The 28,000-nt window shown below is 36.7% G+C and overlaps 1 protein-coding gene across 4 annotated transcripts in view; it reads left to right on the top strand.

Annotated features, from left to right (window-relative positions):
• SSBP2 (single stranded DNA binding protein 2) overlaps nt 1-28,000 on the top strand; it is a 159,139-nt gene that overhangs the window by 118,436 nt on the left and 12,703 nt on the right. For 2 of the 4 annotated variants that reach the window (XM_072360188.1, XM_072360190.1), the window contains 7 exons: nt 6,976-7,035; nt 10,217-10,283; nt 10,573-10,643; nt 14,477-14,544; nt 20,697-20,745; nt 22,429-22,464; nt 25,286-25,340. In XM_072360188.1, coding sequence (XP_072216289.1) covers nt 6,976-7,035; nt 10,217-10,283; nt 10,573-10,643; nt 14,477-14,544; nt 20,697-20,745; nt 22,429-22,464; nt 25,286-25,340 — 406 coding nt within the window. Of the gene's footprint in view, nt 1-6,975; nt 7,036-10,216; nt 10,284-10,572; nt 10,644-14,452; nt 14,545-20,696; nt 20,746-22,428; nt 22,465-25,285; nt 25,341-28,000 lie in introns of all 4 variants that reach the window. The other 2 variants (XM_072360189.1, XM_072360186.1) reach the window with 1 other exon arrangement.

Here is a 28,000-nt window from a genome sequence, read left to right as displayed (position 1 = left end):
GAGTTTCTTAGAGGATCAGTTAGCATGTTTATGCTTATCAGCAGACTGTGCCAGCACAAGAGTGTCATTTTAAGGGCTAATTTTGTAATAGTCCTAATTGGAATTAAAATGTGTTAATCATGAGTGTCTTACATGCCATGGTGACTGTGATTGACACTGAGGAGGCCCGCAAAAAGTGCAGAAGAAACTAAATAAATTAAAAGATTAAAATTGGAAAGTAACTTGGTTACATTCCATTCATATGTATGTCATGGTTTATCGCTGTATTCTTTAATTACAAAACCATGTGTTTTATAATAGAAACCATTACACCAGTGGAAGTTGTAAATTATCTCTAACTAACTTACTCTACAAAATATGTACTAAAATGTTATTTCCTAATCATTCTTCAGTACTAATAGCATAACAGAAAAAAATAACAGAATCATCATGAAGTTTTATTTGATATCATTTAGACTATAAATAGTTAAATGATATTGGTAATTTTCAACAGAAATGGAATTTGTGGGGGTGTGGGAGGGGAAAGAACATGAATCCTGTTTTTAGGGAAACAATATAAAATGTGGTAGTTGATTTTTTAAAATTTAATTTTATTATTATTATATTTTTAATGGAGGAGTAGAGAACATAGATTTAGAACTTTAACTTTAAGTTAAGGGATTTGTAGATTTGGTCTTTAAGAGAATTTGCACCTGATTTGTAATCATGATGCCAGTAATTTGGACCCTCTTAGTGTACCTGCTCTTCAAGTAGAGAAGTGCAGTTAATTTAAAATAATGCGTCAGAGCATGGGCACAAAGGCTGTGGTTTCGTTTTCAGCTTCCAGTGATAAGTAGAATTTAGAGTTTGTGCTGATTATGGTGACTGAGCAATGCAAACCAATTAAATAAATTCTGCCCTTTTTATACCAAGTGCTAAGGACTATGTTTCACCCCGCAAAAATTTGCAGTGTGCTCCTCTTATCTCATAACAAGGCACTCTCTTGTTGGGAATATCAGCATCATCTTGGGATGCTGAGACTCACAGTCTAAGGAAATTTTTCTAAATGTGATGGCACAAATAAAGAAATGGCATGCTAATAAGAAGCTTTTATTTGCTTTTGGAAGTGTGCATGTAAGAGGTAGCCCGGCAAACCTTGCAGATTTCTGCCTGCAGGTCTTGGTTCAAGCAGAAGCCATTCCTCTGCTTTCCTAAACCATATCAAGTGCAGCAAGAGCAGGTCACATACATCCTCTTCCAAATCTGAATGTAGCTGTAGTTAGTAACATGTCCTCTCCTTCCCACTGTCCATTAGCAACCTGCCAGGGCTGATGTAAGAGAAAGGGCCTATGCCCGCAGCCTCTGGCAGGCCCAGCCAACCAAGCAGACTGCTCACATGGGAGCTGGTCAGGCCTGACTGGCATGGTGCTGAAGTACCCAAGAATCATGAAAACCTCCCTGTTCATGAGGTCTCTGTAGGAATACTCATTCATCGCTCACCTTGTCCACACTGTGCTGTCACTGAGAGGGAAGAGCATGGCCAGGTTTCGTCTTCAGTGGCTTCAGCACTGAGTACATCCAGTGCATCCTATTCTTCAGGCTGTCACTTATCATGCTCAGAAAAAGCAGCCCCATCATGAAGTTGGCCTCAGAGAGGTAATTGGGATGGCTGAGACTGTTTTAACTACTCCTCCTCTGGTTAAACTGCCGCTTCTCTCTTTCTTGACTTAAATGCATTTATTTAAAACAAGTGGGTGATGTACCCTAAAAATACACCTTTTATCCTGCTTTGACCAGACATCTGCATATTTCTCATGCTGAAATAAACGTTTTGATACACCAAGCTAAGATGTTAATGTGAATATATAGGAGTGTTGTTATTTTAATCTACCCTTACTTTAAAAGTGCCGGTTTTCTTTTTCATGCCATGGAGACAAAGTTCTCCTGTTCAAGCACTGCTCATTCCATTTTACTCTCCTCAGAGAAACAGCGTTTGTCTTTTTTGCTGTCATTTTGCTCCTTGATATTTCTACTGTTAGCTGATGCACACAACCCCACCATTGCTCATGCCTAGGAACTGCTATAATTATTTTCAAACTGCATTTATTTGTTTTTCCTCATGTGCATTTGTTTGTCACACAAAATTTTACTGTGTGGTATTACAAGGTGTGAAAATATTATAACTGGCCTGGAAGGATGGAAGCTTCCATGCTCTTGTGTCATCGGCTTCCCTGTGGATATTTTTTTGTGAAAGCATTCTTCCCAAATATCAGAACAGGAATGTGGCCCGTGAGAACTAATGACAGATGCTTCAACATCAGTTAACTTCCCTGCTAGACAACTGTTACCTGTTTATCCCCTTCTGTTTTACAACATCTTTACACTTTGCACTTTACATCCGCACACACTTAGGCACATTCAACTTAAAAAATGTTATTAAGTACACTGCTTGATTCTATTCTCTCTTCTTTTTTTGGCATTTCTTTTTCTTTAAGTTGATGAACGTATGTTCTGTGGTCATGGAGTGAAAAGTTTCTCCTATCACATATTCTTTTCACTCTATTTAGTAGAATTTGCGTGCCTTTGGTCTCAACTACTTGACAATAGCCTGCAAAATTACATTGTGATACCAGATTAATACATTTTATATGTGATTGCAGTAGTTACAATATACTGGTATCTGCAGATTTGTTCAGTAAGCTGATTTCTAAAAACATTGGCCTTACTCTTCTGGTTTTGCTATAACTTGTGTGACACATTTCCAGATGCTGGTGGCACCTCCACCAAGGCCTGTCTTCTCAGTTGTGGCTTAGATCACAAATACCTGTCTAGTATTTAATTTCTTCACATTCTTTTGGGTTGGGTTGGGCTGTTGTTATTGCTGCTGTTGCTTTTCTTAGTACATTGCTGAAGTTGTGTGCCAGTTCCTGAACTCTGTTTGAGAAGTTAATTGTGGCTTTGGGTAATGTGTGAAGGCATTGTTTGTACCTCCTTGTACTCAGTGTAATGTCTCTGTTGTGGATTCAAGTAACTTGAAGGCTGCACTAGTTACTGGAAACAATCAAGAGCCATTCCAGAATCTGGAAATTACTGTTGAATTGAACCACTTTAGTAGTATCATTTTTCCCCGGGTAGGCCAGCCTGAGGGGTTATATGCTCTAATACACTGCATAAGGTTTTCCTTATATTACGTAAGATCTTGCTGTGAGATTCCTCATGTTTCTGCATCCTTTTGCAAGGGGAGAGCTCTAGGAGGTAATATCTTTTGGCCCTTCCTACCATTAGGTAGGAAGCTAAGGAAGCTAAAGTTAATGCAACATTGTCAAACAGTGTTACTTACCTTTTGGCTTATTCTTTGGGTTTAATTATTTCTACTTTACTATGATTACAGTATAGTCATGTGCCTGTAAATTCTCTCTGACCATAAATATGGAGGAAATAATCTTGTAATTTGTGCACTGAAAACAGCCCCATCACTCCTTGCCAGCATGGACAGGCCAGGAAGCATTTGATTCATTGATGTGGTGCCTACCGAGTCTGCTTTGCTGAACTCTGGTTAAATCTGGAGTCTGTGTTGGTGTGGATTTCTTGTGGGGATACATGGAAGGTTTTAGGCTACAAAGATGCTGAATTCTGAGTTTACAGATGACTGGGTTAATGGGCAGAAATACCTGTCTGTCTTTGTCACACAAATAAGTTCTATTTGTCTTCAAAAGACAAGCATCACATTGAACAACTTAAATCTGTGGTCACTGTTTTCAAATTAGTGCACATGCATTGGGCTCATTATCTGTGGATATGGATATATATATTGCAGCATCTTTGAGGGAAGAGAATCAAAGAGCTAGCAGAGAAAGAGAGCGCTGCAAACTTTGAGAAATGAAGTTCAATGTTGTTTCTCCATAAACTATGGTCAACAGGTCTGAACACTAGAATAAAACTAGGTAAGGGACTAAATGTCAACTGTTTCTCGTAATTACCAAAAATGTAGCAAAACACTACACACAACAAAAAATGCCTGCTGCTTGATTTCTTGTCTTTCAGAATGTCTTAGTGATATCTTGTGTGTGTCAGACTTAAAAAAATTGCTCCTAGTTTAGTGAACAGCTATTTATATAATATATATATATATTATATATATATATATATATATTCCCATAAAACATTTGTCAGAATTACTTTCATGTCTTGATATGTTTTGTTAGAGCTCTTTGTTGGCAAACATAGCATTAATTATGGAGAGGACAAAGGTTAACAACTAATACTAAAGTTAGTTTATTTTTTCTTTTGTCACTGTCACAAGTGACATTCACCAGAATATTATTTGTTTTGACCATGAAAACTGTCAGAGATTTACAATTTCATTGCTCTTCTACTGGGATTCACATGCTTAAAAAATGGGAGAAGGTTTAAACATTTCCACAAACATACTTAAGAGAAATATGTACGAACATTAATATTTACAGCACATAAAACTTCCTATAAGACAGTTGTATCAAAGAGGATCCTATGGATATTCATGCAGTGGACTAACTAATCATTTATGAACAAATGCACTGGCTCTCAAGTGAAAATATGCTTTTATGACTATGTAACATTGCCTTTAAAAAAAAAAAAAAAAAAAAGTGATCTGTTATATTATTTCAGAGAAAAATCCTATGTGTAATCTGCATGATTTTTATTAAATAGAATTGAGACCTATGTGTGCAGACTAACTCCAGTATCTGAAACAGCTACCTCAGGGTTGCAGCAAATGAAAGTATGAGGATTTTAATTGTCATGCATTAGTGACAGTGTGAGTCACATGTGCAAAGTAAAGTTTTGACTTAATATCTGTTTTAGCATGTAATAAAAATGAGGTTCTATACAAAAAGTAAATATTTAGTTATTTGTGTACAGTGAACAGGAAAGTAAACCTGTTGGTAAGACAGGGGACAAGCAGGTGTCCCTCCTGCCTTAAGGGAAATCTGGAAGAGAGAAGTTGTTCTGTGACTAATAAACACGTATTTATGCACTAATATTGATCTCAAGGTGTTCCTGATTTCCATTTTTCAAATATTAATAAACAATAAATGTGATCTGTTCTCTGAAAACACATAGTGATCCAAATGTGACACAGTCACTCAAATTGCTTCACGCCATAGAATGCAATTGGTTCACCTGCAAGGAAATTGTTGAAATTATAATTTCATCACACATTTACTGTTTTTCAAGGATCCTTGTGTTTAGACCCTTCACTACAAGCAGAGCTGTTTTTTTTCTTTCTTTCCCATTGTGGAATCTCACCAACAGACAGAGAGCACAAAGAAACCTTCCTTTTCTTTAGCACATTTCAGGTGTCTTTTCTATTAGTGCAAACGTTTAACCTTTCTTCTCCAATTGGTAAACTGTCTGTATTTAAGGTCACTTTCTAGTGTCTATTTCTAGCACGTTTGTGTGGAAGGTAATTAAAATTTTCTTCTGATTCAACATGAAAGATTCATTTGACTTTTTTCCTACAGGTCATAGGAAAAATACCATTGCTAATTATTAGTAACAGTTACAACTGTGCTGCTAGCCTTGCTACTTTTATTGCATGCATCACTGATATTGATGGCCACTGACGTTGTGTTTTATAACACTACACAGCTGACAACAGCTCAAACATGCCATTCAATCATGAAATGATGTTGAACACAGGGTTTGGGTGACCTGCATGTGGTCCTTAGCAACAGCTGCCTAGATAATTCCTGTTCAGGTGTATTCATTTCTCATTCAAGAGAACCTTAAGACTGAGTTTGTTCAGTAACTCATTTGTCAGAAGAACTGGGATGTGCCATGAAATTTCTGTCTTTCATCTCTCTTTTCTCTCTGATGACTCCTATGCAGGATCATGGACAGAAACAAGCTCCTGTTTTGTGAAAGAAAGTGGCACAGTGTTTATGCTTTCCAAGTGCCTATCATTTTAGTCACAGGAGAGAATAAACTAGTGTATTATTGGAAGATTTGAGAAGGTGCCTTATGTAAATACTTTTTCTCCAGCTCTTGAAGGAATCAGACATTTTTGTCCCTGTCTTCACAGTCAAAGCACACACTTTTAGCTCCTCATTTTCTTCTAGAGTTGTAGTTACTTCTGCTTGCCAAAATGATCCTCTTCATCATCTGTTTAGTCAGATGTTTGTGCCTTTTTTCTGCTAATCTCCCTGCCTTTTGGATTTCTAGATTACTGTCACACTTTGAGATAGAATAAGTAGAGATGTTAAGTGTATTTGCTTGTACTGCCATTTGTTTATCATTTATTTATGGTCTTAGTTTATGGGACTGACTTTATTTCTGGGCTGAGAAGTAGTGCACAAGAAGCCAAAAGCCACTAGAAGCTTAGAGCACAGGATTAGTGTATTTGCAGTTTTGGCAGAGGAAAAGTTGTAATGAGTATGGAGTTGTATGGGGGGAGAATGAGAGGAGCTGATACACTGGTTTAGTATGGTGCACATAAACCACTGAAGTTGTAGAAGGTTGTGGCATGAACACATCTGTGTCCTCACAGGTCAAGTCTTGTATGATATTTTGCTGCATTGTTATGAAAAAGTGAGGGGAAATTACTTGTGAATCATTATGCTGGTACTTAGCTCTTGACTCATCCAAGAACATTTTGCTTTTGTGTTCCAGGGTTATCTCTCACATTCCTGCAATGAAGAGATTAGATGTGTGATAACATGAGCTAACTGGCTTATTCTTCACAGTTAAAGCATTAAATTGTTTATATTCTACATTCACAATAGCTGTAAAAAAAAACTTTAAATAATGTATCTTGGAAGACACATTCAGTGAGAATCTCTAAATTTATTTAGCCCTGCTAAATGTCGTGGAATAATCTACTGCATGCTCTGTGGAAGTGTTTAAGCTGGATGTCTGAAGTCTGAGCATGGCAGAAGCCATACATCCAGTGACTCAATGTGGTATTTACAATCAAAGTTGAAGTATTTAGCAGTATTTCTTTTTCTTTTTTTTTTGTAGCCTTTCATGTCCCCTCGGTACCCTGGAGGTCCAAGGCCACCTTTAAGAATACCCAACCAGGTAAGAACTCATCACTCCTGCATAGTTGTGGTCCTAGTCATGGTGCAGTTCTGAATGTGGGGAGCTTTGTTCTGGATGCTGTCGATGTCTGGCACACAAAACTGCCTCAGTCCCTCTCCACTCTATATTGTCTGACTATTAATAGACACATCATGCCACTGCTGGCTCACCTTCCTCTGCTTAATTACTGTGTATACCTAAAAATTTATCATGTCCTCAGTCTGTCTGCAGAGGGAGAACACAATGGCCTTGTAGAGAGAGACCTGCTAACCTCAACCAGGCTGTGCTGCCTGCCCAGGTTAAAGGCTGTGTTTCTCCATCACTGTTAGTTCTCTGAGCTTTCCTAAACACATTATGTGCAGGTAGCTCTTAGAATTCCTTTACTTCAATCTAGATACAATGCATCACTCCTTCTTCTTTGTTTGGTGTGTAAAGTATTACAGCAACAATGAAATGTATTTACTTCACAGTAAACAGGAGATGATTGGTGAGAAGCCGTTTTCATTGTGTTCTATGCCTTTCACTGGCACTCTAAAGACTTTATAAAAGCATCAGATTGCTACTTTTTTCTCATCTCCACCAGAGGATGTGAGGGCTAGTGTAAGAGGAACAAGTAGTGAGCTGTTGTTCATCAGCAGAGACCTTTATTGGCCAATCTGTGAAAAGATGGTTCTGGAAGGAGATAGTGTTTCTGTTTTCTTAGTGCAGTTAGAAGAGGAGAAAGTGAATGTCAGCAATTGAAATGTTAAGCGAGAAGGAGACAGAGCTCTAAGAAAAAACTGTGTGCAAGATTTAGAAAGGTTGATAGGCAATCAGAATATCATTTTGTGCAACCTAGGCTTCCAGGACTGGTTTTGTTATTACCAGAGCTCAGCTTCTCTGTATTTGTGTGTTACAATGACAACAAACTTGTCTTGGCCATTGGCACAATATCGTCATAAAATTGAACATCAAATTTTAGTGAACTGGGGACATTTTAGCTTGCAGGATCACCTGGTGATCTATAACATAGCTGCTTTTTCACAAGGGAAATGTGTGACTTGACTTTGCTGATGTGGACATCAAAGGACAGTGTAAGCGCAATGAAATGCATCCAGCGTATTTTGTTAAATGTTAGCAGCAGCATATAGTAATGCAGTTCAAAATGTCTTCCAGATTTTTCCACCTTTCAGTAGTCTCCTAGCCAGGAGTACACCAGTGTTGGATATCCATTATTCTTTTGTTTCTGTGCTTCTGAACTGTGCAAATGTGGCACAGTGGTGTGGTGAATGCTGTGAAACTGTTGCCAAACCACAGCTTTATTTCAGAAGCATCTTTGTCTGCACAGTGCAGTTTCAGTGTAGAATTGCAAGATAATGTTCATGAATTACAGCTCTTGCAATTAATTTACATCATGCTGCATTCATGAATAACTGCTCTTCGCACTGCTCTTTTTTTAAGGGACCTTAAGGGGTACCACTGAAAGTACTGAACTACCTTGAGGCCAACATTTGGGTTACAAAGAGGTAGATTTTGTGAAGTTTATCAGAGTTTACTCTGATGTTAAACCTCCACCGTACCTATACCTCCATCCCTCAACGTAGACCATTTGAGGTTGTATTTTGTACAGGGATGTATGACATGGAACATGCATTCCCATCACTTCAAATTCAGTGTTGGGGTACGTAAACTGGATCTGGGCTACCTGGTGAGAAGCATTAGTAAATACTGCATGCCACAGAGTACCCCCAGGATGTTTCCAGAGCTCCATCATACCCTACAAGATCCAGTCCTGCAAACGTATTTGCTCTTGGCAATGCCCATGCTGTGCTGGCATTCTCTGTGTTGTTGAAGAGTCCTCTGGTGCATTGGCAAGAAATTGTAATCACCACATGAGCCAAGTTTCAGTTGAGTGTTGCAGCAGCTCATCCTTATTTGTCTGATATCTTGAGCAGGAATGACCAGTTCCTCCTTTACAAGAGTATTTGATCATTCACTATGTATTCCATGTCTTGTTCTTACATCTGTGCTTAGGACAATCAAGCCGTGGAAGTAAATGAAAAACTCAATTTTAAGTGATGCACAGAATTTAACAGATTATGTGTTTAATCTGTAATATACCATAGAATACCTTTTAACCTGTTGCTAAACTAAGGTAATAATGTGCGTTTTGATTTTGAACTTCCTTCCTTTTTTGGAAATAAACTATAAAATATTGACAGATAAATTCTCTTTTGTGTGTACCCCAAACCACCACAGTATTTTCAGATCAGCAGTGGCTTATCCATCCCCTCAGTAAGCAGTTATATATGCTACCCGAGTAGATTATTTTCTTAGAACATGAATTAGTCATTCCAGACACATTTCAATGAAGAAGTATTAATATTTTAGAATTTTAAATGAGACTTTGTGGATCAGCTGCAAAGATCCTTTCATTTAAAAATAAATAAATAAATAAATAAATAATCTGACTAAACTGTAGTTAAGAGATTGTAGAAATTAGCCTTAATCTTTAATCAGTTACTATAAGATGGACATAAAAATAAAAACTTGATTTGGTCCAGAGGTGAAATAACACCATGTTTTTATTCAGACACGAAGGCAAGCTATAGGAGCAAGTGTTGTGACTGTTGTTATCTGCTGTAGACAAGTTATAAGTTATTGCTCCTCAAGGAGGCGGCAGGTAGAATATCCATCTCCCACATCATAGCCCTCCTTTGCCTTACCCTTTGAGAGCTGAAACCAACTGGCATAGTTACAGCTCGCTCTTAGAAGATATCATGGTGCACACACTGGGGCCTCTTAAGAGAAGATGTTGACATGACTATTAAAAGGGAAAACTGTAACAACATAAGCTTAGGATAAGTTGTCATGTTATCAAGAAATAGTCAGTGAATAAGTGAGCTAAAGCAAAGGAGGAATTGGAGGAAAAAAGGAAATTGGCTGAGGATCTGTTTTGGGGATTATTTACCATAATTCTGAAGAAGCTCAAGGGTACAAATCCATAGATGGGGTTGCTGGACATTTAGGACATTTAGCTGGGCACTCAGGATATTCAGTTAGGATGCTTAAGAGTGTTGTCTCTAACACTTTTATTTTGACTTGGGAGAAACATCTAGGAATTAAAAACAAAATATATGTTATCTTTTTACCATACATTTCAGTGTCTTATGTTCTTCTGATATAATTTCTATGCCTGCAGGCACTCGGAGGTGTCCCAGGAAGTCAGCCATTATTGCCTAGTGGGATGGACCCAACACGGCAGCAAGGTGAATGAAATAAATATTTGAATCATATAACTTTATATCTTCTCAAACTGGCATCCTTTGCTCAGTGTTTCAAAGCTTACTGTAGTTTATTATTATTTGTTGTTGTTGTTGTTGTTAATTTAGAAGGAATTAGAATGTATTGGGTTGGAAAGGACCTTTAAGATCACCTAGATCCAACCACCCTGCTATAGGCAGGAATATCTACCAATAAAATAATTAATTACAGTTGATTTGGAAGGTGTCTGTATAGCTTCACATAGCTTTAAAAGCTACATAATTTTATTTCCAGGGCATCCAAACATGGGTGGACCTATGCAGAGAATGACTCCTCCAAGAGGAATGGTTCCTCTAGGACCACAGGTACATTCCACAAATAAATATCCATTTTTATTGTATTTATACTTAATTACTTTGATTCTGGTGTTGCGTTGTTTGAAGATAGAATGTGCTCGAAGTTGTTCTTGTAATACCATTTAAAAATAAATTTTATCTATCGTAAAAATTAATTCTGATATACAACCTTGTAAAATCTAAAATTCAAAAATCACTTTTTAAAGATTTGAAATCAGAAGGAAATTCTTAACTCACTTATTTCAGGAAAGTTACATTTTTCCTACATCCAGTGTATGCTTTAATTAAAAGACAGGATTTCTAAAGGAGTCTGAGTGTCAAGGAAGTGTTTCCTCATTCTCTCAACCTATTATGTCATCAAGGACGGTAGAGTTCATCTCGTAGTACTACTTAGTTCTACAGTACTATTCAGACAAACTTTAGCAAGAAGAAAAGCAATAAGGTTTTCTTTAACCACTATTGAGATAGATTTTTTTGTTAGTTTTGAAGACATTTTAATGTAAAATTAGGAGTTCATGCTTCTTTTTTTCTGCCTTGTATCAACCATAAACATCTCTCCAGCTTTGATTCCAAGGAGGAAAGCAATCTTGGATTGCAAGAGTTCATCTTCTCCAAGGTGCTGATCTGTTCATAATTATGTTTTGATGCTTTCCTCAAAAGTGCAAAACCAATATTTGTTGGCATTAGCTTTTAATAATAAACTAAGATAGGCAGATAGGTCAATTATAATGTATACTTGAAACATGAATCCTAAAGTTTCCTTTGTGTTTTGTTAACATTCTCGGTGAGGGACAATTTAGGTAGTTGTGTTTTATACCCTGTTGCCAGCATTTTGTTCTCATAGTTTGCATTTTTACTTCTCAATTTAGATAATCTCTCTAGTGGCTTATTTGTTCCTTGGCATAGAAACTGAATTTTAAATTATTAAATATCTTTGCCTTCAAATATGTTCGGACCTGCTTTTACACTTTTGGGTCCTATTGGAAGAAACCAGTTGTGTGATTCTACCCAACGTCTGCTGTGTGTCCAACAAACTGTTATTACATAAATTTGTTGTTTCTACTGTAGCATTGAAGTTTATTTACCACTTGTATTTTGGAGGTAGAAAGAGAAGCTTTGCAGTGCTGCCAGATGAGATCGAGCTGATACTTTATGCAGCACCATTAGTCACACAGCAGGCAAATTTCTTGCCAGTTTTTGTAAGGGTGTGTTTTTGGGTTGGTTTTTTTCTTTTTCATTTTTGCTGTCTATTTTCTTTGTCTAAACATCCCCTTAAAATGGGGAAAATGCAGTTTATCTACACAACTTTGAACTTGCAAATAATTTTCTTCTGTAGATGGATCATCTTTGTGTATTGCTTTTAGTATCATCTCAGAATGCAGTTCTAAAACCAAACTGAATTTGTCTTTCAAACCTGGTTTTAATGGTCCTCTTGCTACAGTGCTGTAAATTTGGCCTTGGTGTGCCCAGAGTGCAAGGCTCTGTTCTACCTTGCTGCACAGGCAGTTAAACCTGGGAAACACTTCATGTGCTGATATATAAATGCTTATCTCAGCATTTTGTGTTTTATGATTCTACACCCTTCCAATCTAAATACCATGAAGCTAAAAGCAGTGTTACGAATGCTTGAATCTGTGGAAAGCTGCAAAGAATTAGGTTAAGTTCTTTTCAAGCCTTAGTTCAGCCAGCTGGACAATGTACACAGTGTACACTGTGATAGACTGCTTATTCCCAGTCCCTCAAAGTTGCTGGTGAGCTTACCATCTGTCTCTCATGCATTCAAGTAAAAAATAATTAGATTATCTTAAATATTTAAAAGTCTAGGCTCATTTATCTCATTTTGACTACCTGATGTTAGCGAGTCCTTTTTTGAACAACCCAATACCAGATAAACAGTGGTGGTGGTGACTTTAAGTCAAAACCTGTAAGGAACAAATTAGGACAGAGAGCATAGCTGCAGCTGAAGGAATGTGTGTATTAGTAGACTTAATGAAAGCACTCTTATTTTAGGACGAAAGAGTACATTTGATTAGAATTAGCAGTAATTAGAGTTGGAAGTACATTTGATTGGAAGTATTCCAGTTCCCAGGATTCCATAATGGTCTTTAACCCTGTCCTACACAAATGGTTCCTAGTCTAAAATAGAGAGGGAGATAGCCCAAAAAGGACAAATGGCTCAGCCTTCCCAGTCAAGATAGGAAAATGAGATAAAATAGATATGGAACCATTGTTTTGTTATAGTTAGCCTGTATTCTCTTCCAAATCCAGTAGTACCATCTGATGATGTTACTGTACCCATCTGCTTTGACTACTCATCAGTTCCTGCCCTAAAGTTCTGACCGAGGAGTGGTTCAGGCAAAATTGTCTGCAGAAACTTAGGTTAAACAAGAGGTTTGAGTTAATCTGTCTGATTTTTGCCTGAGCATGCACACCAATTGATCCATCAGCTGCACACAAATTTAAGAAATGAGTGGTGACTGGTGTTCGGCAGCTATGGCTAATGCTATCTTCAGATGGCACTGTTGGATCATAGAACAGATCTGGAAAATGACCTCTGTTTTCAGCCTTTGGAAATATTCTTGCAAATCTCTGTATCATACACTTTCAGGAGTGTGTCTAACAATAAAGAAAATTGTGTATTTAGGGTTTCTGTTTAGGGCATGGGACCTCCTCTCTCAATTCTCTTATCAATTCTAGGTATCTAGATCACTCAACATGTGAACAGCACTGGACCAATACTTTGAATATCACTGTTGGATTTTTCTCATGTATTCGTGACATCATGTTTACATGCGCTGTGAATTAGGCTGATGTGGAGAGTACCCATAAGCTTATGTTATGTAGATTTTTGTAGTTAGTATATTATACAGCATTTAAAGCATATTCATCTTATTATTATAAATAGACAACCGCTTAGATTTTCTAAAATAAATTATTTGCTTTGCTTCTCTACCTTCTGAAGTGCAGAACCAGTATGTTTAAGTCAGTACTGTTCATTTTAGAGAATATATTTTCCATTACTTTGCAAAATAATAATAATAATAATAATAATAATAATTTAAAAAGTCTAAAAAAATCTAAGAAAAATCAATACAGACCACAGAGTCTGTTATGAATGTGAGCTGCGATGATAGGCTGTTCTGCTTGCATTCATCTGAATTAAAATAGGTACAATTTAGTTTTTCATATGAAACAGTGCAGTTGTTAAGCTTTTGTCATGTTATTGGAGCATAGCTCTGATTTCATAGGCATTAGACAGTTCATTTTTTGGCATTGCTGTGACATTCATTATCATATTAAATGATTTTCCTCTTGCTCACATTTCAAATTGACTGATTTGAAGAGAAATGCGATGGTTATGCTGTATGTTATTGTTATATGTAAGTGATATCATACGATGCAATTTCTTATCAGAATTTATTGATAACCTATCAAAATATCATAAAAGAAATTGTATTTAAATTCTCTAACATAGAAATCTCCGTATCTAAGTCCAGGTTTTTAATTTTGAATGAGCTTCCTTGGTTTGAAAGCTAAATACTTTATAAAAGTTGTTCCTCTGGCCATTGACTTGACTTCTCTATATGTAAATAATTCCTTTGGTAACAATTTTAAGTATTCTTAGTATATTTCTATCTGAATAGTGCGTGTAATTCTTTCTCGGGGATAACAATATTATTTTTTTAAGTCAACAATGGAAACTCCTGAAAGAATAAATTACATTGGCCTATCCAGTCCGCAGTTACATAGGGATATCATTAACCTGCTGTCCTTTCTTTCCCCCTCCTCTTTGGTTTTGTTTTTTTGTTTTGTGGTAGTCTGACCCTTGGTTATCATTGCAGAACTATGGAGGTGCAATGAGACCCCCACTGAATGCTTTAGGTGGCCCGGGGATGCCTGGAATGAACATGTAAGCACAATGATAAACCTTATAATGTTTAGAAAAATCATTATTTCATTGTAGAAGTGACATATGGGTTACATAAGTTAAGGGAGAACATGCTTTGAGAAGTAACGTGCTTTGATGTCTAATAACTGCAATTACAAAAAGTAAACCCACAGCAGCTTCCTTGTTCTGCATGTGTCTTTTTCAGGCTCATTTGCTGTCCCTTCAGGTCTGTACAAATGATGAGTTTCTTTCACAGGCCAAAGTGAAAATATTGAGAATATTTTGTCAGTAGAGCCATCAATATGTCCTTGTGCGCATTATGATTTTTGATGTTTTTACTTTTATTTTGGTAAAGATTGGTACAAGTATGATTCTTTTCTGAAAAATAATGCATAATTTTATTTAAAAACAAACAAACAAACAAACAGAAAACCCTCTTCATTTTTTATTTTTTTTTTTAAAAGCACAACAAAACAACTTTCTGAAATAAGTGTGGAAGGTTCTCTGTATCTGTTTTTATTTCCATGACTACATTTATTTTCATTGTTAACAGATGGAACAGATTTACAGATATGAGTGCAAGTTTTCCAGTATTTCTGTGTTCTTCTGAGGCTGGATTCCTGTTTGGTAAAAAATGATGTCAGCTGAATTCTGTTGAGCTGTACTGAATTATTCTAGGCATGGAGTTTGTCATTGGAGTGGATTACTCATTTTACACCTGTAGACTGCTCCCCTTCTCAAGCATGTAGAACAGTTTCATATGTGAAATTGCTGTGTCCTAAGTGGACTAGATTTAAACTATGGATTTTAACAGAACAAGTTACTCAAAGTGTGGAATCTTCTGCACTTCACATGAATCTTGTATGGAGTTGTTTGAATGATCAGTAAGCCTGAAACAAGTAAGATGCTCTTTGTTTTATTTAGATGTATTTCCTAGGAGATACAAAACTTTTAAGGGGCTGCTATAATTACTTCTAACACAATACAGAGAGGAAGCTGCATGATCATTCTTGTATCTTGGCCCTGCTGCTACTTAAGATACTACCTTTTCTCATAACCAGAACTTTGCTGTCCATATGGTAATTACAGAAGGCAGCATGGCAGTCAGTGTATCAAGGCACAAAAATAACTTAACAAACCAAATCAGAGAGCAGTTTATTTTGTTACAGTTTTTACATCTTTGTCTTCCAAGAATGAATGTCCAGCAGGTGGACACTGAGAACACAGTCAGGTCATACATATGTTCGTTAGATCTTAGATTCCTATTTCTGCTTTTCTGAGAGGAGACATAAATGAAAGAAAGATGGCAATTTCTGTTAAAAGTATTAAGTTCCACACCTGAAAAAGAGTTATTGAAGTAGATAGTATCATTAAGACCAAGTATTTAATCCACCTTACCTTTAATTTCTTCACATCTCCAGAAATTTTGAGGCAAATAAATTCTGAAATTGGGTATTACTTTGTCACATACATCATATATTAGAGTCCAGGCACTTATAGGAACCTTCTCAAGGATAGGCAATCAATGAGATTCAGTGTGAGTAAAAGCTGCAGAGAGAGAGATTTTTAGGAAAAGAAAATGTAACTTCCTAAAATTATATGTTCTAGAAGTGAAATTGAGGACAGAAAAGGCATTTTAACAACTCTTATCCACATAAATGAAAGTTTACCTAAGGAAAATAAACAGGATTCTGGATGACAGAAAGAACTCTTTGTCTGTCCATTTCAAGAAGAAGATGGCTATGGGTTGAAATACTGACATTTACATATCTCAGCATTTCATAGGCAAGCTTATTGCATCAAGTCAGTAAACATATGTAGGTCATGTTCTTTTAAAGCAGAGATGCGAGAAATGCATTTACTTTTGAATTTGTGTGTCCCACTGGATTGGATGCTACAAATTGGAGAACTTTACTTGATATTCTGAGAAAAGCAGTGTAAAACAACAGTTATGAAGTACGTAACCATAATTGTATCGCTGTCTTGTCACGCATTTATGATGTTCCTCTGCTTTTCTTGCAAGCTCGTCTTTTCTCCATCTCAGCTGGAAGTGGGACAGAGTACTTCGGTTTTGAATAAGGCAGCCTGCTGTCCGTTTGCTTATTGTAGTGCATGCTGAAGGCATGAGAATCCAGAGTGCTTGTACAGGAGTGTTATGCTCTAGTATGTATTGAAATATGTCACATGCTGAATCACAGACCTCTGAAGTTTCATTGATGCATGTTTTACTACATAAATATTTGTTTGTTTCTTTACCCTCAAACCAAATACACCTTTTGGTCATCAGCTGAGTTGACGTACACTGATACAAAGATCAGAGACACAACTGTGTCCTGGACTTCTTTTAATGGTATTTCCGAGACACCATGTTCATTTTCTTCTGTAAAGTTGCTGCTGTCAGGTTTGCCATTACCCTGCAGCCACGGTAAAGACTTGTCATGTCCAGTTTAGTTCAGAACCAGACAGAGAATCTGCAGGTGACCTGCAGGCAGCAGCACGTGTCTTGAGCTCATTCTGTTTTACTCCTTACACGTCTCTGTTACCTAAGGCACAACACTAAGGAAGAACAGGGTAAATCATCTCATCTACTTACATTTCCAGGGAAGGGGATAGGCTATATATAAACCCATTGCCTTATGTTAACTTACATGTGTCTTCACATAGCCATATCGTACATTAAAATTCTGCACTGTTGTATTCAATGTTTTTTGATTTCTGGCAATGTTAAAATATAAAAGCATGCATTCTACAAAAGCAGATGCCATTTTAAAATCCAGCTTTTTCTCCTGGGAAAGCTTCAAAGGAAGCTGCTCTGGCTAAGAGCAGAATATCTGCCAAATATAATTTTACATTTCTCTGGATAAGAAAGTGTTCTTTATTGTCAAAAGCAGCAGCAGCCAGCCTGAGAGCCCATAGACAGTATTTCAGTCCGTGAGCATATACTCCTTAAATGTAGCATTGCTAAATAATTCCTTGCTTCATCATAGCTAATGCATATTAGATTACTTGAAACAGCTGATACATATCCAGTGTCTTTTTCAAAATAATTTTATTTTTGCTGTAAGGTTTTAGGCTGAGAATTCAGTGAATCCATTTTTGGTAATATTTTTTTTTTTTATTTGTGAAAACACTGCACTCTTTAGGACCAAAATGGGAAATTTCAGGGAGAATTGTTACATTTTTCTGGCACTTTTTAGTGGCTGGTGTGACCTGTAGCGCTGTTCAAGTGCTAAGAATATCTCAAGCATGCCTGAAAAGAAAAAAAAAAAACAACAATCGATTTTATTTTTTAACTACAGTTCCCAAACTTGTATCTAGAGGTTTAAATCCTGATGGAACATATTTTCTTGTTGGGAAACTGAAATACAAGACTTTATTTTTCCAAGTGCTATGATCAAGGTTACAGGATTAACCTTAAGAACAGATTGCAGCTGTAATTAGTGATAGCAGCAGATACTTTGTAAATTACACTTATTTTGGAAGTGGAACATTCATAATTACCTAACTATTAATACTTTCAAAGTAAACATTTTTAAAAGGGGTGTGTGTGTGTGTATGTGAAATATCCAGGTAGCCTTTTTATGTGTTTTATAAGCTCACATCATTATGCTCTGTATAAACCATATGGCTTTCAAGCAGAATCTGCTGCAGCATTTTCTAAGTCTATACTTAGAGCTGTCCGTGGCTTCCAGTAAATTTGCAAATTCCAACAGCTTTGTAGATGAAAGGTGAGTTTCCCCTCAGGAAGCAGCAGCAGTGCAGCCTGCAGGATAGCACAGGTGTTAACGTGGGCTTAGCTTAAAACTTGTGCACTCGCCAGAGGTACTGTGACGTGGAGAGGGCCTGTCTCTTCATAAAGCCCACACAAACTTCCTTTTTGCTGTGGCTAACCCAACCATGTACTGAGACAGCTTTTTCATCTCTCTGTACTTCACAGTGACCAGCAGTATCATCACGGCCATCTTCCATTTGATGTTTTTCACGGGGTGTTCTTGAGTTACACAAAACATGTGCAGGGTTTTGTGGTGACCACAGACTTCTGGTGCAGTTCCGAATGCTGCTGGCTTCTCATAAATAGTTGTGCCAATAAACCACATGCAGCATGTGACATTTCAGAAAAGAAGTAATGAAAAACAAAAACAGAACATCTAATATTTCCAGTGTAGTTGTTAGCAGAAGAGAAATTGCTGAATATTTGGCCCAAGCATTATGTCTGTAGAGTCCACTTGTATCAGCGCTGCCTGGCATGAGGCAGTGAGTCCATTTCCGGGCTAGAAGACAGCTGCAGGCCATTGCTAAAAGCCTTTGAGGAAGGATCTTTCAGTGAATGTGCTGCGTGAGGTGAGTAGGGAGAGCTGCTGGGGTGATGGAGTTATAGCTTTCATGGAAGGATCACCAAAGCACACAAAAATACCCCTGCAAATATCTTCCTCTTTGGTGGGGTGTCTGTTTCAGCAAGAAGACCCTCACATACATTTCTGCTTTCCAACTACCTGAAAATGTCAGCAGCATGAAATGGAATGATTCTTTTAATTTTCACTTGATTTATTTCAGTTGGTTGTTTGAGGTAATTTCTTTCTGATAGTCTTGCCAAAAATGTAATAAAAAATAAATTTTATATTAAATCCCTCAGGCAACATATCTACTTACTAGTTTTTAGTTTCGTAAAACTTTCAAACAGAATACTTCCCAAACTCATTTATGAAATTTACTTTTCTCTCTGTATTTGAATAACTCCCAAGTCTCATAAGCTGTGGTGCCTAATGTCCCTTTTCTAAAGCTAATGAGGCCAAAATGCCATTTAAAACACAAAGGCTTTGCCGTCAGCTCTGCCTTCCAGTTGTCAGGGCCTTCAAATAGTGATTTTGTCTTATTTATAAATAACTGGTAATTCTTAATGTTCCCAGGGATAATTGTGATTTTTTTTAATTTATTTATTTTTGTATGTTATGACTGTAAACATAGAGATTTTGCCTCCCGTATAACCATACGGTTCCTCAAAAATGCTCACGACTATCGTTTAGTGCCCGCAAAGTGATGTCTATACACCAGAGCATTTATCTGATCTCGGCTAAGGATAAGAAAGTCAAGAGAACAGTTAGAGCTGTGAGAAGAAAGGTGCTCTGTCTTGGAAGTTTTCCTTTTTCCTTTTTCCATTCCACTCTGCTGTTAGTATCAGCCTGATGTTTCGTCTGAATGAGCTTTATCAAAGACTTCTTTGGCCTGTTGCACTCTTGTCCCTCCTGCAAGGAAGCTGCTACTTAATCATAAATACTCTGCTTGAGCCTCATGTCACAGGAATGTCTGAGAAGTCTGAAATTTCCATTTTGCCTGGATTATGACAAATTTTATGTTTCTGATACTTCTGTGGAAATAATTTGTCCTTAGTAAAGTAACAACATATTTGTAGGTGCTTATTTAGGTGTGTTAAAATTGTATGTATAAAATGGCATGCTTTCATTTTTTAACAAATGACATATTTTATACTATAATACAGATAAGTACTACGTATGCTTCTCAGACACATATTAGAGCAGAAAATTTTCTGTGGCTTCTTTATGTGAAATGTATTTGTAACCGAAACATTAAGGAGAAAACTACTGCTAATGAAACTGTGTTATACTTGCAGTATTCTAGAGCAGTGCTCAATTCATAGTTGCATCCACAGTTCTTCAGGGAGGTACTTCATTACACTGTCAAAAGTACAGTTCTGACGATTGAGATTACACTTATATTTTAGTACCTTTCTTCTTTGGTCTGTATTGTAACAAGATTATTGTGGTACGTGTGATACTTCATACAAACATTATAAAAAAATTTATTTTAAAAGTGCTAGGCAGAGGGCATGTTAACAGCAGTGTCCTGAAAAGCACATGTGCACAGGATGAGTCAGGACACAAGCTGTCGTAATTGTAAATGACAGGGCAGTAGTCCTAAGCCATCTTTCATTAGCTCATAAACTGATAGAGTGAAGAAGGTTGCACAACAAGGTGAGCTTTGCTGTAACTGTGCAACTTGGTGCAGTTATGGTTGATAATCACACTTCAATGTCATTTGAAAAAAGTCGTCTCATAACTTATTCTGGTAATAAGTTACTTTGAAATATTAGTTTCCTCAAAATGGGTCCAGGAAAGAGAATTGTTCCGTGTCTCATCTTTCATTTTCTATTACAGGGGCCCAGGGGGTGGTAGACCTTGGCCAAATCCAACCAATGCCAATTCCGTAAGTAAATATTTAAATATATTAAATATCATTTTACATTCAGGGAATTATTTCTCATCAGTACCCCAGGAAGAAAGACAGAATCTACTTCATTCACCAATTAAAACACTGTGCATATACTGTGTTTTTTTCTGCTAGTTCTATTGCAAGTTAGGTACAGTGATGAGCATATCTTAACAGAGAACTCAGTGACCTGTAAATATCTAGCTCTTTTTATGATCACACAGAAGCTCTGCGTCTCCATAACAGTTACAGATCCTCCTGAAGATGAATGGTACCACAGGGATGTTTAAAATATGTCCTCACTTCCTTTAGTGCAAGCGGAAAGAGTTAAGGCAAAACTATCTGGCTTGCAGGCTCTACAGAAATTACAGCTTGGGCAGATAGAGCTTAATGTGTGCTCACATATTTCGCATAACAAAATCCCATTTGCTCCTGTTAACTAGGGGATGTGAAATAGCAAAAATCAACCATTTTTGATAGGCTTTTTATAACAAGGAGTACGCTCTATTGAATTTTGTTGCAAAAACTACAAAATGAGGTAGTTCTATAGCAGCTTGAAGGAAGAGGAGGTCAGTAAGGTATCCCACGTGAACAACAGTGTCTGCTATTTCCTCAGAAAACACAAAGGCAGAATTTTCATTTTCATTCAGCAGTCATGTATCATTAGTATAAAAATATATCCCTTTTCTGCACTTGCAGAAGGAAAATCTTGTTTAACAGACTGGACTGATTCTTTCTGTTCTCAGTTTTGAATTTTTAACTATACTGGATGACAACTGCAGAAAGAGCTGAAACTCATCCTCGGTTTTCTTTTGTGTGGACTCAAACTAAAATAGGATATTTTTCAACTGGTGGTTGAAATATTTTCACTCTACAAAATTAATAGAGAAGTTCAGTAATAAAGACGTGTAATAATATATGTAAAAACGAGTTGGATTAGAAGTTATTTACACTCATGTAAGATGCTTATTCTACAAAATAATGTATCTTTTGTCAATTCAGTTACTTCTTACCTCATCCTTCTATAATGGCATTGCTCCATGTTCCTTAAGAGTGAATCATTGAAAAGAGTGTTGCATTATGAAGAACATTGGGTTATTCATAGCCAACTGGATTTCTGAAGATATCCTTTGTAACAAATACCATAGTTGAATTTTACATGAAATTAGGACACTGTCCTTTAAAAAGAAAAAAGAAAGAATAATGCTGAGAAACAAAATGGTTCTCAGGGTGAATTAAACAAGAATCTCTTCCCTTTTGTGGTCCAGATTTTAATCAAGCTTAAGTATATGTAAGAGCAAATTCAGTCCGTTTCAGACACCAGATCCCAGTCTGCATACATTTAAATGTCTAAATTGTTGGTTTTTTTATTTAAATTATTTAAATGTATAAGTGTTGCTTTCATTAGGGTGGCCACAAGGAGACAGTAACCTTAAATGGAAGTATTTTTAAGTATTTGATATGAAATGTCTATATTGCAAATTTTGGACTTAAACAAGCATAAAATGACAAGTTGTTGAAAAGGTGTTTATGTTTGATGTCAACAGTATGTTTCCATCATTTTTCACTATGTGTTGGAAACAAACAGAAATGCATTAGCCTGTAACTCTTCATAAATATTGGCATGAACTTCACGTCACTGCAGAAGAACCTACTGTTTTGTTTCTGTTAATGTTACAGATACCTTATTCTTCAGCATCTCCTGGGAATTACGTAGTAAGTACAACTCTATGTATTTACTTATTGGAATAGGTATTACATTTTATTCAGGCAAAGGAATAACAGTCCAGATGTTAAGAACAACCTTGGGGTATTTGCTGTGTACTGAACATCTGATCCACGCTTAGTATTTTGTCTGCCATCTATGTACATATGTTGATGTTCATTACTAGAATCATTGTCAGGCTGGTCAAAATGAGCCTGCGTGGTGTTTTATTTCAACAGGTTTGTAATAACCAATACAGTCTTATATAATGAGGCAGAAAACCCCAGCTATATTGGAAACAATATTGTGTATGAATTTAACATCTTGAGGGGGAAAAAAAAAACAAACATCTGGAGAATGTGTACAAACTTTTATCTCCCCAAAGAAATATATAAATGGGTGATACTAGCTAACATTTTAGTGTAAATTTTTATTCTCATAATGACCTCCTGGAGACTTGGAAAATCTCTGTAGTCTTTCTTTACGTCTTTCTTTCACAGACATTGTCTTAATTTATTATGGATTAGTCAGTGGCTTTTTTTTTTTTTTTTCCTAGTCTGTACTTCAGAATGAAATAGTTAAAACATTGTCATTGTGCCCAGCATTGATCTGTCATTCTGTGGAATACAGAATGCTGACCACCACTCTGGAACTTCACCAGTGCATTTTACCTATCAACAAAGGTCTTGGCTGGAATATCTGCTGCTTGTATTTGTTTGTATCCCGAGAGATTAACTTTGTTTATTCTTTTAGAGATTTTATTGCTGTTGCTATTGTTGTACTTGGGTAATTTGCACTTCCTTTTACTCTTCTAAGGCATATTGTTTAATATATTTATCTCACATTTAGTCACTGTCTAAAGGGGGGAGATTTTTGTCTCCTCTCTGTGGCCATTTGCCATTTGTCATTCTTGTTGGCAAGCTGTTGGATTCCAGTTTTCTGGACAGTTCAGATTGTCTTTTGATTTTTAATATTGTGCCATCTGAAGGTCAGATAACTGCCGTGTTTTAGCATGAGTCAACAAAAACATGAATCTGTTTCAGAATGTGGAAATATCAAGTCTTTTACCACCAGGACACTATACCAGTGGGTTTTTTTAACCCGTTTCTGCTACATGTAGATTATTCCTTATTTCTTCATGAGAGAGATGATTCTTCAGACATAATGCTTTAAAGATGAGATCAAGGATGATCTTGCTAAAAACAGTTTATTTTGTCCTTTATTTAAACAACTAGAAGCTGAAAAGATTAAGTTTCTGATAAGTATCCATAATTCTAGTGCTCATTTGCCAGATTTACACAGTCCTTGTAACTAAGAAGTCAGGAAAAGGTGCCAGGAGAGCTGCGTGGATGAGTAAGGAACTCATGTGCAAGCTCTGCAGAAAGAAGAAAGTACACGATATGTGGAAAAAGGGTCTGGCCACTTGGGAACAAAGCCTTCTGGAAGGCTTTTTTTAAAGACACATATATACACACACTGAGCGTAAACACCAAACTTATATTAAATGCAAATATTAACAGGGAATGTGAGTAACTTTTCTAATAAATAATCTGTTAGTGGTTTCTACACCTCTATATATCAAGGCTGAAAAAAGTAATATAAACCTAAAATCATAGAGTTTGTGCACTTAGTATTCAAGGTTTCTGTTTCATTTACAATTAATTGAGAGTTAATCACCTACAAGCAGATAGAGAGGCATGCTTCCAATGTGTTAAGTATTTTGCTTGAATGAGCAGAGGCAGGAATGGTATCAATCAGAAAGCTGCTACATTACTGATTTTGATAGTGTGAAAGCATTGTACACTAGTACATCATTCCTGTGTGTTTTATAAGATTAATTTTCGTAGATGGCTGAGAAAAGGAGCCTATTGTTTTAAATTCAAAACTTTGTTGCTTCTTTCCAAAATATCTCAGTGATTTATAGGAAATCCCAGCAACGGTCCTTGTCAGCAGATAGGAACAGCCAAACCTGTATAGTCCGTGTTACTTACAAAATCTGCTGCTGTTTGGAGCAGTCTGTGTGCTGTTCTAAAATACAATAAAAGAGACAAGATATAATAACAGTCACACGGCACTGAAAATCATCACCTGTTGTTATCAACCTGAGTGTTTTTTATTATGCAGAAGAGGGCCAGTTTATATGTGTTGACATCTTGCTGACCTAGACATTTTTATAAAACTGAGTTGCTAGTTCTACGTGTTGCTTAAAAACATGAATGGATCTGCAAATACAGGCTAGAAACTATAATTCTATGCCTAGTAAATATCCATTTGTCATTAATTTGAGAAGGAACTGTCTATTTAGATGCTGTTTTTCAAAAATGTAGGATACTATACAGGCTGAATTAAGGGCATTGAGATACTAACTCTATCTCAGAGAGAGCCTTTCTTAAGGTGGCTGCCTTCCTCACCTCCCATAAGACATCCTGTACTTTGCAGTTAGCAAACGCTGGCTACTCTCAAACAAGGCACAACAGAATAGAAGAGCCAATTAAAAAACAGCGGTAACAAAAGTCAGCTGTGGGAATTAAATGTTACAGTTTCAGGCCCTGATTCCGCTATTTCTTTTGTTGACTCACATCGCAATACAGTTACTGACTAAATGGTAATCTAGTGTCAATATACATTGTATTTAAGTTAATACCGAAACTGGCTGAGCAACTGTGTTGTGGCAGTCTGTTAGAAGCTGTTCTGCTGGCTTATTGGAAAAGGTGTATCTTTTTATCGTGGCACCTTGGGACATTTATACTTTGTTTTCGTTTGTACTGTGTTGGGTTTTTTGCTGTGGTATTTTTTCTTTTCATGCTAACTGATGTTTTCTGCTGTCTCCAGGGTCCTCCAGGAGGTGGAGGGCCACCAGGAACACCCATCATGCCTAGCCCAGCAGGTACAGAAATGTACTCAGAAACTATAAAAGAAAATAATAAGGGATTTTAGGAAGTACATTATTGTTATCAACTTCAATTTTAATGAGAAATTATTAGCTTTATATGCTCTATATACTTTTTTTTCCTGCTTTCTAACTCCCTTTCTGTCCCTGCTTTGTTACAGACATAAAAGTCATTATATTTTACAGTTCAAAGCAGTTCATTTCTAGACCAACCTTTCTTTCATGATTTCAGCAGTAGAAATGAAAACAAATCAGTGATCTGTTTCCAGATCTTCAATGCCCCATTGTTTCCCAAGTTACATGGTCTGCACCACTACCACCAAGGTCTGAAGAACCGATGAGGATGGGAGGATTCAGGACAGCTAGTTGTCTTTTCAAGGCTTCAAGTTTGTCAGACAGATACTACATCACTGCTCTGCAAAGGAGGGAAAAATCGCAACATGTGGAAGATGCTGTCCTCCCCTATGGACAACACTGGAAGTCTAAGATGAAACTAAATACATAACACATTTAGTAGCTACTCAGACTCCTTTTGGGCAGTGTGTGTCTTTGTAATGCACTTTGCCCAGCCAAGACAGACCTGCTCACCTCAGTGGTGGAACAGAAAACTCAGTCTTTGTATCCAGCATGTTCTTGCTGTCCTCTGTAGTGTAAGAGGGCAGGGGAGTTACCTAATTTCCCATGAAAACTTCTTGCACCAATATCATATTTTCTTAAATTACAATTCCAAGGCTTTAAAAACACAAGATACAGAGTAGTACTTCCTCATTATATCACTTGTGGAAAAAAGATACATAGTGCAAGCTGGCATTTAAAAGTTAGAATTTATCTTATCATAAAACAAACTTGAAGACAGCCTACGCTTTTAAAAATAAACAGCCCTGCAGTTACGGCACATGTTAGGCTGTCTGTGTGCATTTCAGATAAAGCTTCAGTGGAGAAATTTTTCCTGTTTTCAGTTAAAGATACTAAAAAATTTTTAACGCTATGTTTTCCAAAGTATGCAGATGCTTAGGAACTGTCCATCTGAGAATTTTACAAAGGTAATTACTTGAAAAAATCCATTCTGAGCATTCCCAAGGCCTGGAGAGAGTCAAGGATGTATGTCTCAGAAGGATCTGGTGGTTGAAGAACCCCTTGTCTACCTCATCACACATTAATATAGCTTGCTGTATGCTTGCATTTCCCCTTTTCAACAAACAGTACATTTGGATGTCCTTGTGATACTTTACTTACCAAGGTTAATTGAAGGTTAAAATGTTGCATCAGAAAGAATGGGAAACAGGAAAAGATTTTTATTTTAACTGCATGTGTACAAATACATTCTCACACAAGATCAGGCCACATTCCCAGTTCCAACACATTTTAATCAGATCTAGGCTTTCCTACTTTCACTACTTCAGACTTAGAAGACATCCATCACCTTGTTTCGGAAAAAAAGATTTACAGCTCAGTATTGAATTTTGCATGTGCTGCAGTTCATAACTCTTGTTCAAGGAGATTGAATGGTCTTTTTGAGGTCCTTTTACAGATGCTGTGGAAGTTACAGATTTTCCAGAGCTGCCAGTATTTATTTGTTTGTTTGTTTGTTTATTATGTTATGCCGTCCCCTTCAAAATGTGTTCAAACTTTACCTAGAACATTCACCTCTCAGTAAAAGTTCTCATCACATGGTCTATCTCTTCTCAGATTCCCTTGGGAAAGACTTTTGCTAATTTGTCCACCATCTGCTGTGTTTTTTATTTCCCTTTCTTTGATATTTTGATGAAAGGTGTTAAGACTTCGTATGCATTAGCAGATAAGTTTGAGATCAGAATGAGTAACTTGTGTCTAATAGTAATTCTCAGCCATTGGTTTCTTCATTTCAACCTGAAGACTCCTGTATGTCTTGCTAGCTACATCTTGCATTTCATGCTGGAAGTACTCCACCAGAGAGGAAAGTTCACACACATTAATTGGCGAACTAGCATTATAGCTGCGTCAGCAGCAAGGCCCAGTGAAACTCTTGTCAGAATTAACAGCTGAGTCACTGTGCTACTCCAGAACGGTTTTGTTGGTTTTGAGCACAGATTTTGAAGCATTACACCACACTGCACAGTGAAGACAGATCAGCTAAAGCTGATCTTAGAGTAAGGATTTCACGCAATGCCCTGTTGAATAGCTAGATATGTTCATAATCTAATGGTCTGACACAGATGAGAAAGAATGAATAATAACATTTGCTATACTAACTTGAAGTCTGTATCATTTATTACTATTCATCATTTAATACAGACGGAAAAAAAACAGAAAGTGTTGATAAGAAAGAGACTCCTGTTTTATAGAGAATGTTGAAGATGACTGAAATAATTTGGAAGTCCAGGAGGAAGGGTTTATGGAATTAAGCAGTTAGATACTTGGTGATTTGTAAACCTTTTAACAGTCATGCGTAAAACTAGAGTCTGGAAATAGTCACTCAGGGACCACTGCAATTATTTCTTTTCATGGCTCTGTTGTGTGGTAGAAATAGATAGAAAAGGAGCGAAATCCTCCTTTTTATTGCTACTGTTTATCAGTGATTCAGGCACAGAAATAATATGAACAAAATGACAAGAAGTGTCTTGGGTGAGTAGATATATCGAAATATACATATTAGCACTTAAAATAATCTCTTATTA

Source organism: Excalfactoria chinensis, chromosome Z (assembly GCF_039878825.1).
Source record: "Excalfactoria chinensis isolate bCotChi1 chromosome Z, bCotChi1.hap2, whole genome shotgun sequence".
In the NCBI taxonomy this organism is placed as follows: Eukaryota; Metazoa; Chordata; class Aves; order Galliformes; family Phasianidae; genus Excalfactoria; species Excalfactoria chinensis.
The sequence above is the reverse complement of the archived record's forward strand: the minus strand, read 5'-3'. Positions and strand labels throughout refer to the sequence as shown.